Genomic DNA, 13,135 nt, shown 5'->3' with positions numbered 1-13,135 from the left:
AGAGCTCATCTTAACCTTTTGTCTTCACCCTTCAAGAATGTCTCTGAAACACAAATCTGAAGCAAGTGCTGGTGATACAGTAAAGAAGAGAAAAACTATCACCATTGAAAATAAAAGTAGAAACAATAAAAAAGGTCAGAGAGAGGTGAAACTCCACCATTCATAGCATTTATTAAAATAATGTACCTGGTCCAACTTACATACAAATTCAACTTAAGCACAAACCTATAGTCCCTATCTCGTACGTAACCCGGAGACTGCCTGCATAGAGTCATATGAAAAAGTCTGGGAACCCCTCTCAGCCTGCATAATAATTTACTCTACTTTCAACAAAAAAAAACCAAACTTCTCCTCATGTTTCACTTCTTCTCATATTTCAATATACTTTACATGACGAACAACCACATAATGGTCTTTGTGTTTACACACATTTCTGTACTTGGGATTTGTTGACTTTCAAGAATAAAGTAACTAACCAATTTTAAAACCCATTGTCTGGAATGTTGCACTGATTGCATTCTTGACTGAACTGTGTTTAACAAATTGTACTGTGATCTAACAGCTCAATATAAGATTTTGGCAGCAGAACACAAGAGCAAAACGTTAAAAGCTATCTTAGCTTTACAGAGAATTTTTGGAAGGAGCAAAACAGATCTTTACACAGAGAGAAATAAATGCTTAAAGTACAGAATGAACTGTGAAACAACATAAAGTTCTAGAGTGAGGCCACACGGTTGTGGACATTAAAATTTTCAAAAGAATGTACAAGAGAACTCACCTTTGCTACTCATACCAAAAAAATGCTAATAACATTTTATCAATATATATTTTTTTGAAAAATGTTCAGTCATACTAGCCTAGGATATAATTAATACTGAATAAACATACAATCTGGTGTTCGAAGAATCTTAGCTTAAAACAAAAATATGGAAACCCTAGCATCACCTAATTTTTGTGCAGTATAAGCTACTTAATGTTTCTAATTCCTAGAATTAGCTTTTCTTATTTAGTTACCTTTAAGGATTTAGTTATTGTTACTGGTATGTAACACAAAACCAGTAATACTGACGTAATGCAAATACTTTTCAAGGGAGAATGTAACCTGTACATTTGATGGACATGGTCCTTTAAAAACCCATAAATTAGCAAAATGCCACATATAAGGAACATATTGTTGAAACAGTTATTGTTGCAATTTTAGAGAGAGAGAAAAAAAAAAGATTCAACATATAACTGACATAAAATGTCTTTTATATGCAACTCTATTTCTTCCCACTGAATCATACAAAAAAACAACAGATTATGTACCATGTAGCAACTTATATCTTTGGCAAGTAAATAATAAAAAAATTACCTTTCCAACTGGTAAAAGATGGAGAAAAACTTGTAAAAGAAACCAGAGTCCAACAATTCCAAAAACCTGACTGTCCCATAAAGTACTGAATGCAGGCAAGGAAGGTGGAAAATTAGAAATGCTTGGATCCTTTTTTGCACAAGTCACAAGGAGAAGAAACACAATGACTGGCAGGACAAATATCATGATGAATGCTCCTACAAGTAAAGACAATGCTGTTAACATTCTGGTTTTTGAAAAACTGTTGTATTAACAGACACGATGATCAATCAGGCTTTGGTACCATCCTACTCATGATCATCAAGTACAAATCACAGCCTAATTTGTTACTAGACAGACATGTTTGAAAGTGTAAAGAGCATGCAGAGACCTTTTCAAGTGTTCTGCACAAGTCAAAAGATTAAAATATATGTAAAAGAAAACCACAAAAATTCCGAGGCCGATTTTAAATTGTGTATTAGTAATTTAGTAAATGGTATTAGTAGTTTATAATATCTGGGTGCAGAAACTGATGCAATGGACATAATATTTATAATTAATATGGTACCAAATGCTGTCAGATGTACATTAAATCAGACCCCAACACATTTAAAAATAGTACAGTAAGCTCCCTACATACAGACTTTCAATGATGCGAACATTCATGTTAAATAAATTAAAAATTATTTAAAGAAGTGAAAAATTTTAAATTGTAGTGCAACTTCAAATTTTGCTGCAGCAAGAAAGTTGAAAGAACCATGAAAAAGTGATGGAGGAGATGGATGCAGGATCAGCATCTGTGTTGAATGCTACTCAGATTAATGCCGATTCAAGAGAAGGCTAAAAGCCTTTAAAAATATTTGGAAGAAGAAACGTAAAAGTATGTGGTGAGGTAGCAAGTGCAGATATGGTAGATGCCTGAGAATTTCCTGAAATGCTTTGAAAAATTATTGATGAAACTTAGTTTTTACCAGACCAGATATATGATGTGGATGAGACAAGACTATACAGGGAGAGTATGCAAGACCAAATTTTTTTTATCAATGAGGAGGAAGTCAATGCCAGGCTAAAAAGCAGCAAAAGATAGGCTAACTCTGTTGTTTGATGGCAATGCTTCCAACAAAATGAAGCTGAAGTCTCTGTTAGCAAATCATTCTGAGATCATTCTGAGAACACAAGAGCATTTAAAAGCATAGCCAAGTGCTCTCTTCCTGTTGTGTGGAAGAGTAACCCCAAAGCCTGGGTTACAATGGAGATTTTCCAAGACTAGTTTTTCTATCACTTTTCGTAACACAGTTAAGGCGACTAGCAAATCAGAAATAACCTTGCAACAGTTTTGGATGGAGGATACCATGCAACATTGCTTGGTGTGCTTACAGTGGTCACCACGAATGGGGTTTAGAAGAACCTTTGCCTACAGTATGTCCATGACTTTCATGGATTTGAGAAGGTGAAAGAGGAGTCGAAAGCGGTCCTCAATAACTTAGTGACCCTCAGCAAGTTGCTGGAGGTGAAAGAGGACGACTTCACTTAACTCCTTGCTGTGCAACGCGAGGAGCTTACCAATGAAGACCTGATGGAATTGGAGGCCCAAAGAAAGGAGGAAGAGAAACAACAGGAAGAAGTAGTAGTATCTGAAGAACCAAAGAGATTCCTAATGAAAAAAATGGCAGGGTTTTTTTCTTTATTTGAGGAGGCACTGGCAACTTTTGCGGCACAGGACCTAAGCGTAGAAGACTGACTACACGAAGGTTGCAGTAGCTGTTCACAATGCAATCCAGTGCTACCATGTCTTCTATGATACTACCCAAACATCACTACATTGTTTTTTCAAAAGGGTAGATATAATTGAATCCAGCAAGGACCCAGAGCCTGTGCCATCACCTGTGTGAGTAAAATTGCAGCTTGCCATCCATCTCCTACTGCTAAAGATCCTTCAGTTCTACCATCTCACACCTCCTCTTCTTCCTCCAATCAATTTTTCTTGCCTCTTTACTCAATGCCAGCCCCTGTATGCAAATGGTTGTACTTTTCAAAGTAAGAATAAAAATGTTTTCTTTAATTAGGATTATTTTTTTCTTTTTTAATATGACTTCTAGCCAATTTACAAATAAATGTGCACATATTTTTGCTGTGTGCGCTGCCTCACTAGCCATAAGCAAGTCTACAGAGATCAGCTGACTGGAAACATTTATATTTATATATTTATATATATATATATTTATATATATATATATATATATATATATATATATATATATATATATATATATATATATATATATATATATATATTTATATATATATATATATATATATATATATATATATATATATATATTTATATATATATATATATATATATATATATATATATATATATATATATATATATATATATATATATATATATAAAAAAAAAACTTGGTTGGTTGTTGTTAAAATGCACTCTAAAATAATACAAAAATACATAAAAATATAACTTTAAAAAGATATTTTACTGCTTCTACAGTACAAATAACATATCTTCAAGTTGAGGAGAGGTCTGCTAGGTCTGCATACGTTGGGTCATTCACCAGTGGTGAGTCTACTGTACCAAGATCAACTGATGGAAAAACCATAGGAATAAAAAATAACTTTCAGTTGTTTGTTGTTAAAATACACTAAAAATCTATAACAAAATACAAATATTAACTTTCTTTTAAAAGCACTTTCTTGTGTACTATACAGTACAAACATGTTTGAGTCGAGGAGAAGGAGGTTAGTTCTGCAAAATGCAAATATTAACCTTTAAAAGCATTTTCTTAGGTTCAAAGAGTTGCAAATGTACATGTTTTCTATAGGAGCCGAGGGTTGCATTGTGTTCATTGGGTGCTTATGCTAACTTCGTTGGACTTATGAACAAACTGGACTTGTGAATGGGCAGGCGCCAAAAAAAAAAAAAATTCTTAACAAATGATCTTATAGTGTTATCAGTTTAATATCTGATAAAGCGGAACTCATTTGTATTACTCTACTTTGCTTTGTTGATTTTGAATCTGAAAGTGACTTAATTCCATTTTTTAACAACTGAGAAATAAACTAGTAATTAATACATTCTGCAGGGAGGTATACTTTTGGTGTTAAACTGAAGAATGTAGCAAATTATAGTATCAAATGATGGGTGACTTCTGCTTCAGTTCTTTTTAGTTATGACAGGTGAAACACAAAACTTATGAGAGCCATGGGCAGGATCAAGAGGACAATGTGTGGGATTTTAAAATCCCTACAAATAACTTAAGTCTTCAATGCTTTCATTGAAGCATGGTAAGAAAAACAAGGAAAACTGTGAAACAGCATTAGCAAAAAGTACCAAAAATAAGTCTCTGGTGGAAATTACATTTATGTAAACTTTTGCTACTCACAAGGGCATGTGCGTACTAAGGATGTCAAAAGGACCAATGCTTCTGGTACCAGTAAATGGCAATGTTCCAAAATCATAATGGTTCTCAGCTTTTTTTTTCTCTGTATCGGTAGTACTGAATGACAGTTGATACTGGACTTTTACACCAAAAGACAAAATAATACATGAGAAAAATGTGAATTTAAACTACATGTAAATGGCTTACAGTGAAGATGATAAAGCACCGCATCACATGTTGAAAAGCAAAGAAAAAGTGATTTCTAGAATTATTCTGTCTCCAAGAATGTATGTGTGTATATATACACATATATATACATATATACATATATATACACATATATATATACATATACATATATACATATATACATATACATATAATCAGAACGTGACAGTGGAAATTGTGCTTATATTAAAAAAATAAAAGCCAAAACACAAACACGTGGCTTAGTTATTACCACTTTTTATCTCATTACAGAGTCAATTCATAAATAGCTTAATGCATGAGAGTTTCAATCTTGGGAGTTTGGGATCTCCATGCTCATCACAGATTAAACTTCTATCCTTTCATTGCATTTTGATATTTATGAATGCCACACTTCAGTGATAGTAACTTCTTGATGGGTATACCAATGTTGAAAAGATGTTATTGTAGCAGTGTGGTGTAATGGTTAAGGCTTTGGATGTCAAACCCTGAGGTTGTGGGTTCAAATCATGCTCCTGGAAACTGTGTGACCTTGAGCAAATCACTTCAATTGTCTGTGATCAAATTGGAAAAACAAAAGGAACCAATTGTATCAAAAATATTGCAAGTTACCTTGGCTAAGGATGTCAGCCAACTAAATGAAATTTCACTGGTATTTGTATTAAATACTAAAATTTTGATATTGTGACAGCCTGTCCCTTTGATATTGTGACATACCGTGTGCACCTTCTTAGTTTGATCCATCTCATGTTTCTTGGTAATTTATAGGTAATTCTCCTATAAGTAGAAATGAGATTTGAAGATGCCTCAAATTCTGTCCCGATATCTTTTTAGGAAAAATTGGAAGGGTATCCTCAAGGACATATCCAATTTGTGAGTTGTTTGGGTCATATGTACCCTGAAGAAAACTGAAGGTGAGACAACTTGGTCTATTATAAACTTGCCAAAGTTCTTTCGATTCATTGGTAAATGGGGACCAAAAATAAAAATGAGCATGACTAGGATTAATTTATAGTCTTCAATGTTAGTTTGCCAAGTGCATATTTGCATACATGTATAAAATGGAAATTAAGAAAATGATAAACACCACAAAAAACCTGGTCAATCAATATCAGTAAGTAGTCCTGCAACAAAAGCATGGCAGCCATACATGAATGTCCTCCTAAGTGAGAAATGTGTTAGCTACTTTAGTATGTGTACCTGGTTACCTTTCACTGTACTCTTTCTGGTTTCTCATTTCGAGTGTAAGGGAAATTTGAAAATGATTATTGTATGTGGCACTAAACAGTAACTTTGCAGTTTCCTGATTTGAAATGGATATAATTAATTAATTAATAATTTTAAAATCAATAAAGAGCTGAAATACATACATTTCAGGGACCACACAAGCTATTCTATCCTTGGGATACCAAATACTTAGAGACAGAATACGTTATAATATACTAAATCAGATTAAATGAAGACATGGTTTTGTCTTATGTCTAAACACATACCAAAGATTCTCCTGTGTGATGTAAGAGGGCATCCAGCAATTCTCAGACAAGGAGCCCCATGCATAATGCCATGTGTAGAATTTACACTAAAACATTGTGTCCAGATAAAAATGTAAATGTGTGTACCCACACAAAAATTCAAATGCGCAAAACCACACGCAAAGCAACTTCCATGCCCTTCAACTGCATAAATCCCAATTAGCATCAAAAGTAACACTCATGCACACACGCCTGCCCTCCCACCCCAACTCCTCCCAGAATTTAAACATGCAAAATCAATATAAATACACCTTCCCTGTTCAATGATTGGTTAAAAGACAATGGCAAAAGCACGAACATCAGCAATGCAAAGTGGAGGCAAAGAAAACATACTATTTGTTGATATAACCAGTGGTATATACAACAAAAGTAAGTTGATCGAGTGGCGGAGAAACTTGAAAGTTCCAAGTTCAGAAAGTCGCACAGTGCCCAAAATAAATAAGAAAAGGTCAGATATCAAAGTCAAAGTAAAAAGGCAAGTCGTAGGCCACGGTCCGAGTGTCATACAGAAGTGTATTAAGGTACAGAGAAACGAGAAAAAAAAAATAGGGACACAGTGAAAATATCGAAGTTTGTCATTAAAGTAGAATGTCATAAACTTAATCTTAAAATCAGTGTTAAATTTACCAGAGTTTCTCAGATCCCATCATATATGAAGTAGCACATTAAATGTTGCATATTATATGTGTTCTTCTATGTGCTCTGTGTGTGTGAATCACTACATGCTTCTTAAAACGGACTCTCTCTTACGCTGACAGGACACAGAATACATTACATTCATGAAACTACAGCTCTCTGAACAATTTAAATACTAAAATGTATACTAGATGAAATAAATGAAAGCATTTATTAAACATGGGGCACGATCGTGCAGTGGTAACAACAAGCTGACACACCGTACAGAGATTACACCTGCCTCCACAAGATGCTTGCTGAAATAATTTAATACAACAGTATGGTTTCTTTCAAATGTACCAAACCCCAATTCTTGTCCTTACTTTTCTTTTTCCCCACGTACCCAATCACCATAAAATCAGCTCTAAGATTAGAACTCTGATTCTTCAAAAATTTTAAGGAACATTAAAATAGCTTTAATTAAGTTTAATTATTCCATCCATCTATCCATCCAGTCCCCAGCCAGCATACAACACGAGGAAGGACCAATCCCTGGACGGGGTGCCAGTTCATCGTTACCACTGCTTCACATTCCCCACAGGTTTAATATTAACAGTATACATTATTTGTATTAAGTTAAAAATGTATCTGTATAATGTAATATACATATTTTAAAGCACTATATTTTAAAAATGATATTCTCATATTCTGTAAAAACACACTTTCTTCTATTGAATTGAATTCCTTTATTGTTATTTTATGGTACAATGAGATTCAATATGCAAATCCTCCATAAACTTATTTTCCAATAAAATGAAAAATTAACAATACAATAAAAAAAAACACAAGGAAAAATATACAGCAAGAAAACATAACTACAATATACATATACAACAGTGCAAATGATTCATAAAGTAGCTCAAGTTGTGCAATATTACAACGGTAGTGCAAGTTTACAGTGAGATTATTGTAATTTTAAGTACAAATAATTTAACTGGGACCACTTGGAATGATTGAGTGTGTTTATAGCTCTTGGAATGAAACTGTTTGAGCCTCGAGGTTCACACAAAAAAGGCTCTGAAGTGTGCATGGCTGAGGCAGGGTGTGCTATATAATGTTCTCCAGGGTAGATGCTGTATCCAGATAACCCTCTGCACCATCAACACAGTCCAACATAGAGCTTTCCGAACAGCTGCTGTACAGCTGTGATTCCACACTTAGGTACAGTGGTTTAAAATGCTCCGAGTGGTGGAACTGAGAGTAACAATGCTAAAGTAGCTATGGTATTTGGAATACTTTGGCCATTCCATGGACCATTATATTGTTGCAGATTGATTACAATCAGATGCCTTAAATTTATAAATAATATGCAGTTAATTTCAGTGTATTTGATACAGCCGCGTCAGGGATGTGAATCTAAAAAAGAAAGGGAAACCACACACTAACAGTGGCACTGCTTTGACGCTGGGTGCTGCCAGTTTGCAAAACCGAGTAGAAACTTGCATATGCACAGTGTAAGGCTGGCATGAGAATGTGCATGGCTTTACACCAAGTTTAGTTTTTCTCGAAGTTGGTGTAAAAACAGGCGTATACAACATTTTTGTGCATACGCGCCATTTACAGTATATAGGAGGCCCCAGATCCAAAATGAATGGAAAAAAATTAGATTAATAATAGAATGAATAATTGACCTAAAACACATGTTATAAATAGCATCCTACTAACAAAATATTGTTTTGCCTGGAAGTACCTGTGTGAAACAGAGCTTTATCATTTAACCAAAGTCTTTCAAGGTAGCCTTCACACAGAATCTTAAATATAAGCAAGAACTTCTGTTGAACTGTTTTTCTGCGACATTATGATATAAAACTTTATCAAACAGACCCTAATTAGAACTTCAAATAAAATCCTTAAATGTGATCAAAATTGTATCTATGCCGATATTGCCTCTTCACTTAGTCAAAATTGAGAAAAAGCTTTAAACATTATTTATGCTCCTCAGAACCAGAGGGTTTAAAAACTAATATTAGTCCAGCACAAGAAAATATCAAATTATACTACGGTAACAAGAAACAAGTGCCAAAAGTCTTCACCTACCACTGTTAAGAGGTTTACCAGGTGACATACTCTTGAAAAGGTAATATGAAGGGATGGTGGAGACCAAGTAAAGGGGAAAATTATGATAAAAAGACAGTAATGAATGCTTTATAAAAAACATAATGATAACAAAAATAAATACTTTATACCTATTCTTCCACCAAATTCAAGTTCAGTTGTTTTGGACTTTCTCACAGATTTCACTGTGACTTCTTCCACTTTTCTCTCAAAATTTTCAGATACTTTCTCATTATCTTCTTTTCGTGGACGTAGGTTGTACCGCACATCTGCCCGGTCTACTTCTGGTAGAGCCTCAACCTTATTCTATGAAAAATGAATAAAGTAAATTTTACATCAATACTGTTTCCTTACTACCATTTATTACCTACACAGAAGAAATTAATTACACTTTCATTCACTGGTACTCTTAAATTATCTTAGAAAACAAGGTGTTCTCTTTAGTTCTAGCCTAAAACAGCATTTGCTCAGAAATTTCATGTTTAAAGAAGCAGATGCCAGTCTGCTTTACTAATGTCAATATATTCTAACCAATAAGCCTTAGTATGTTTTATCCCTTCTGTCGGCTCCACTCAGGTCCCAATCTGGCAGGTTTTTTGTGTGGTTGGTGTGGCAATGCGCTGTCATCAGCGCACACACCCAGCTTCTCTCTGTTGCTAACTTTTTTGAAGTTGCACCATAATCTTTCCTTTCTTTCTCATTGTTCTATTATTGTTGTCTTTCTTGAGAAGCACTTTGTTTTGTAACAATTGTAAATTAACTTATTTTTCATATCCTAGGTGAATGCAATACATTATTCAAAAAAGGTATAGTGGTTAAGTTCCACGGCCTATTTTTTTTTTTAAAGTTACGCTTATAAGCAATGCAGAATATATTTGGAAAATAAAATTGAATATACTTGAATATATTAATTACACATGTTACTTAAATACACCTCAGTATGGTCTGTAATGAATAAAAATGATTAATTAAGAATAGGCAGTTGTAAACTGCCTATTATTAACTACAGCTCGCAGAACATACCTCAAAGTATTCAGCACATGCCAATCTGGTCTTTAGTGGGAACACTAGTTTTCACTAAATAATAGTTACAACTGGAGCATTAATAAGTGGTTTTCACTGTAAACAAATTTTTGTTTGCTGTTTGCCACTCATATTAAACAAGCAATGATAGCACTGGCTTTACAAAAATAATAAGAAATTCTTTTGCTGCATGTCTATCAATACGTATTATTGAGAGCATATACTGTATAAAAACAGAACAAAAAAGGGAACTAAAACAGAAAAATTTTACCTGTGCAGTTACTGTTACTGCCTTCTGTTTTTCTTCATATTGACCAAATTCAACTTTGTGAAACACCTGAAAATAAATTTACAATACATAATAATTTTGAATAGCATTTACTTTAGCTCAGCATAAAAATAGAAAATAACACATGCCAGATTTTTTAAAGACAAAGTTTAATTTGCAACCTAAAACATTTGTCAGAATAAATTCCAAATGTAATGTTCAACCATTATGGAGTAAAGTAAACTTGGTTAAGCGGAATCTGTTCCTTTCTATGTTGGAGGTCATGCAATAACCTAAGCATTATGTGTAATGGATGGAGTCCAAAACTTATATATATCCATCCATCATATCCACTATTACCCGCTATATCCTAACACAGGGTCACAGAGGTCTGCTGGAGCAAATCACAGCCAGCACAGGGTGCAAGGCTGGAACAAAGCCTGGGCAGGGCGCCAGCCCACCGCAGACTCATTAATATATTTAATTTATTTGTATGTACACAATATTGGACTAACAAAAATTTGCATCAACTGTTGCATCCTTTCTGGCGGTCAAACCTCCTGCTCTAAAAGACATATTCCTACAGACTATTGGGTTTCAAAGATTAGCTATAGTTTGATTGTTTCCTACTTGCTTGCTTTGTTTACTGTACATAACCCGCTGATGTACTGTATAAAAACAATGTGAAAAATATGACTGCACTTTGTATTAAAGTAATATTCTAAGTAAAAACATACTGCACTTACCTCTGAATTTACTTCATTATTTGTACTAATCTTCTTTTCATACTGAACATTTGCATTGTTTATGACAGATTTTGGCTGTAAATAAAATACAAACATATTGACTATCAAAAAAAGTAATGAAACATAAAAATAAAGAACTTCGCTTCACTGAATAAACAAACCTATAATTGAGTTTTGGTAGTTATTGTAAATATTCCATTTTAGTATATCATAGGATAACAAAAAATGGTATTGTTCACAAAGTTTTGGACACCACTGACCAGATACAATGCCTCAGCAAGTACCCAAGTGAAAAAGAGTTAATGTACTCTTTGCAGGGCACAGACTTAAACAAAACATATTTCTTTTACAAAGACACATTCTACTCTTGGAATTCAGTATTACTCCATGGAATTCTCCTCCACATCAGATTTCCATACTGAATTTTAACAGGTGTGGTACATGGCCGGCCGTACATCCTGGCCAATACCCCCAGGTGGAGCCCTCCCTGCAGCATGGAGGTGCCCCGAATGCCAGCAGAGAATTATGGACAATGGAGTTTTTATCCACAGCCCTGCTGGATACCACGGGGGCCACTAGAAGGCGCTGCAGGGAGGAGCAGCAACTATTTGCCCTACACCCAGGAAGTACGTCCAAGTCACATGGACAAGAGGAATGACGTACTTCCAGGTTGAAGAAATGGACTTTTTATCTGACCTGGAAGTGATGAGGAATCATGGACTGAAGGATGGGAAACACTTCCGGGTCAGGAAATATAAAAGGACTCTGGGAACTCCCAGACAACGAGCGGAGTTGGGAGGCAGGGTTGCTAAGCATCTGGGAGAAGGAGGATTGTATTATGATTAACTAGCAAAATACCCGCGCTTCGTAGCGGAGAAGTAGTGTGTTAAAGAAGTTATGAAAAAGAAAAGCAAACATTTTAAAAATAACGTAAGATGATTGTTAATGTTTTGTCATTGATATTGAGTGTTGTTGTCATATCTATTTATATCTATATATATATATATATATATATATATATATATATATATATATATATATATATATATATATATATATATATAGCAAAATACCTGCGATTGGCAGCGGAGAAGTAAAAAGAAAAGGAAACATTTTAATAATAACGTAACATGATTGACAATGTAATTGTTTTGTCATTGTCATGAGTGTTGCTGGCATATATGCATGCACATATATATATATATATATATTATATATATATACATACATATCATATACATACATACATACATACATACACACATATACACATATATATATATATATATATATATATATATATATATATATATATATATATATATATATATATATATATATACATACTGTATATATACACACACACATATATACATACTGTATATACACGTATACATATCTACATATATACTGTATATACACATATATATATACAAATCTACATATATATATCCACATATATATATATTAGGGGTGGGACTCGATTAAAAAAATTAATCCAATTAATTAGAGGCTGTGTAAGAATTAATCTTGATTAATCAAAAAACTCTTCACAAACTTCAACTAGTCCAGAACTCAGCTGCCCGTATTATTACGCGATCTCCTTCCACTCACCACATCACTCCTGTTCTGCATCAACTTCACTGGCTCCTTGTCAAGTTCCGCATTGAGTTTAAAATCCTTCTGCTAACCTTTAAAGCTATTCATGATTTAGCCCCTCCATATCTGTCGGACCTTCTCCACATTGTCACCCCTTCCCGTACTCTTAGATCATCATCCTCAATTAAATTGACTGTTCCTTCTGCTCGTCTTTCTACAATGGGGAACAGAGCTTTCAGTCGTTCTACCCCCCGACTTTGGAATGCACTGCCTCCTGAGATTAGAAACATTAATTC

General features: G+C 34.0%; 1 protein-coding gene across 1 annotated transcript in view; it reads right to left on the bottom strand.

Annotated features, from left to right (window-relative positions):
• lbr (lamin B receptor) overlaps positions 1–13,135 on the bottom strand; it is an 83,743-nt gene that overhangs the window by 35,721 nt on the left and 34,887 nt on the right. Inside the window, exons 4-7 of the mRNA XM_039749067.1 lie at positions 11,241–11,315; positions 10,498–10,563; positions 9,335–9,509; positions 1,355–1,551 (exon numbers count right to left, since the gene is read on the bottom strand). Coding sequence (XP_039605001.1) covers positions 1,355–1,551; positions 9,335–9,509; positions 10,498–10,563; positions 11,241–11,315 — 513 coding nt within the window. The remainder of the gene's footprint in view (positions 1–1,354; positions 1,552–9,334; positions 9,510–10,497; positions 10,564–11,240; positions 11,316–13,135) is intronic.

This window comes from Polypterus senegalus, chromosome 3 (genome assembly GCF_016835505.1).
Source record: "Polypterus senegalus isolate Bchr_013 chromosome 3, ASM1683550v1, whole genome shotgun sequence".
Classification (NCBI taxonomy): Eukaryota; Metazoa; Chordata; class Cladistia; order Polypteriformes; family Polypteridae; genus Polypterus; species Polypterus senegalus.
The sequence above is the reverse complement of the archived record's forward strand: the minus strand, read 5'-3'. Positions and strand labels throughout refer to the sequence as shown.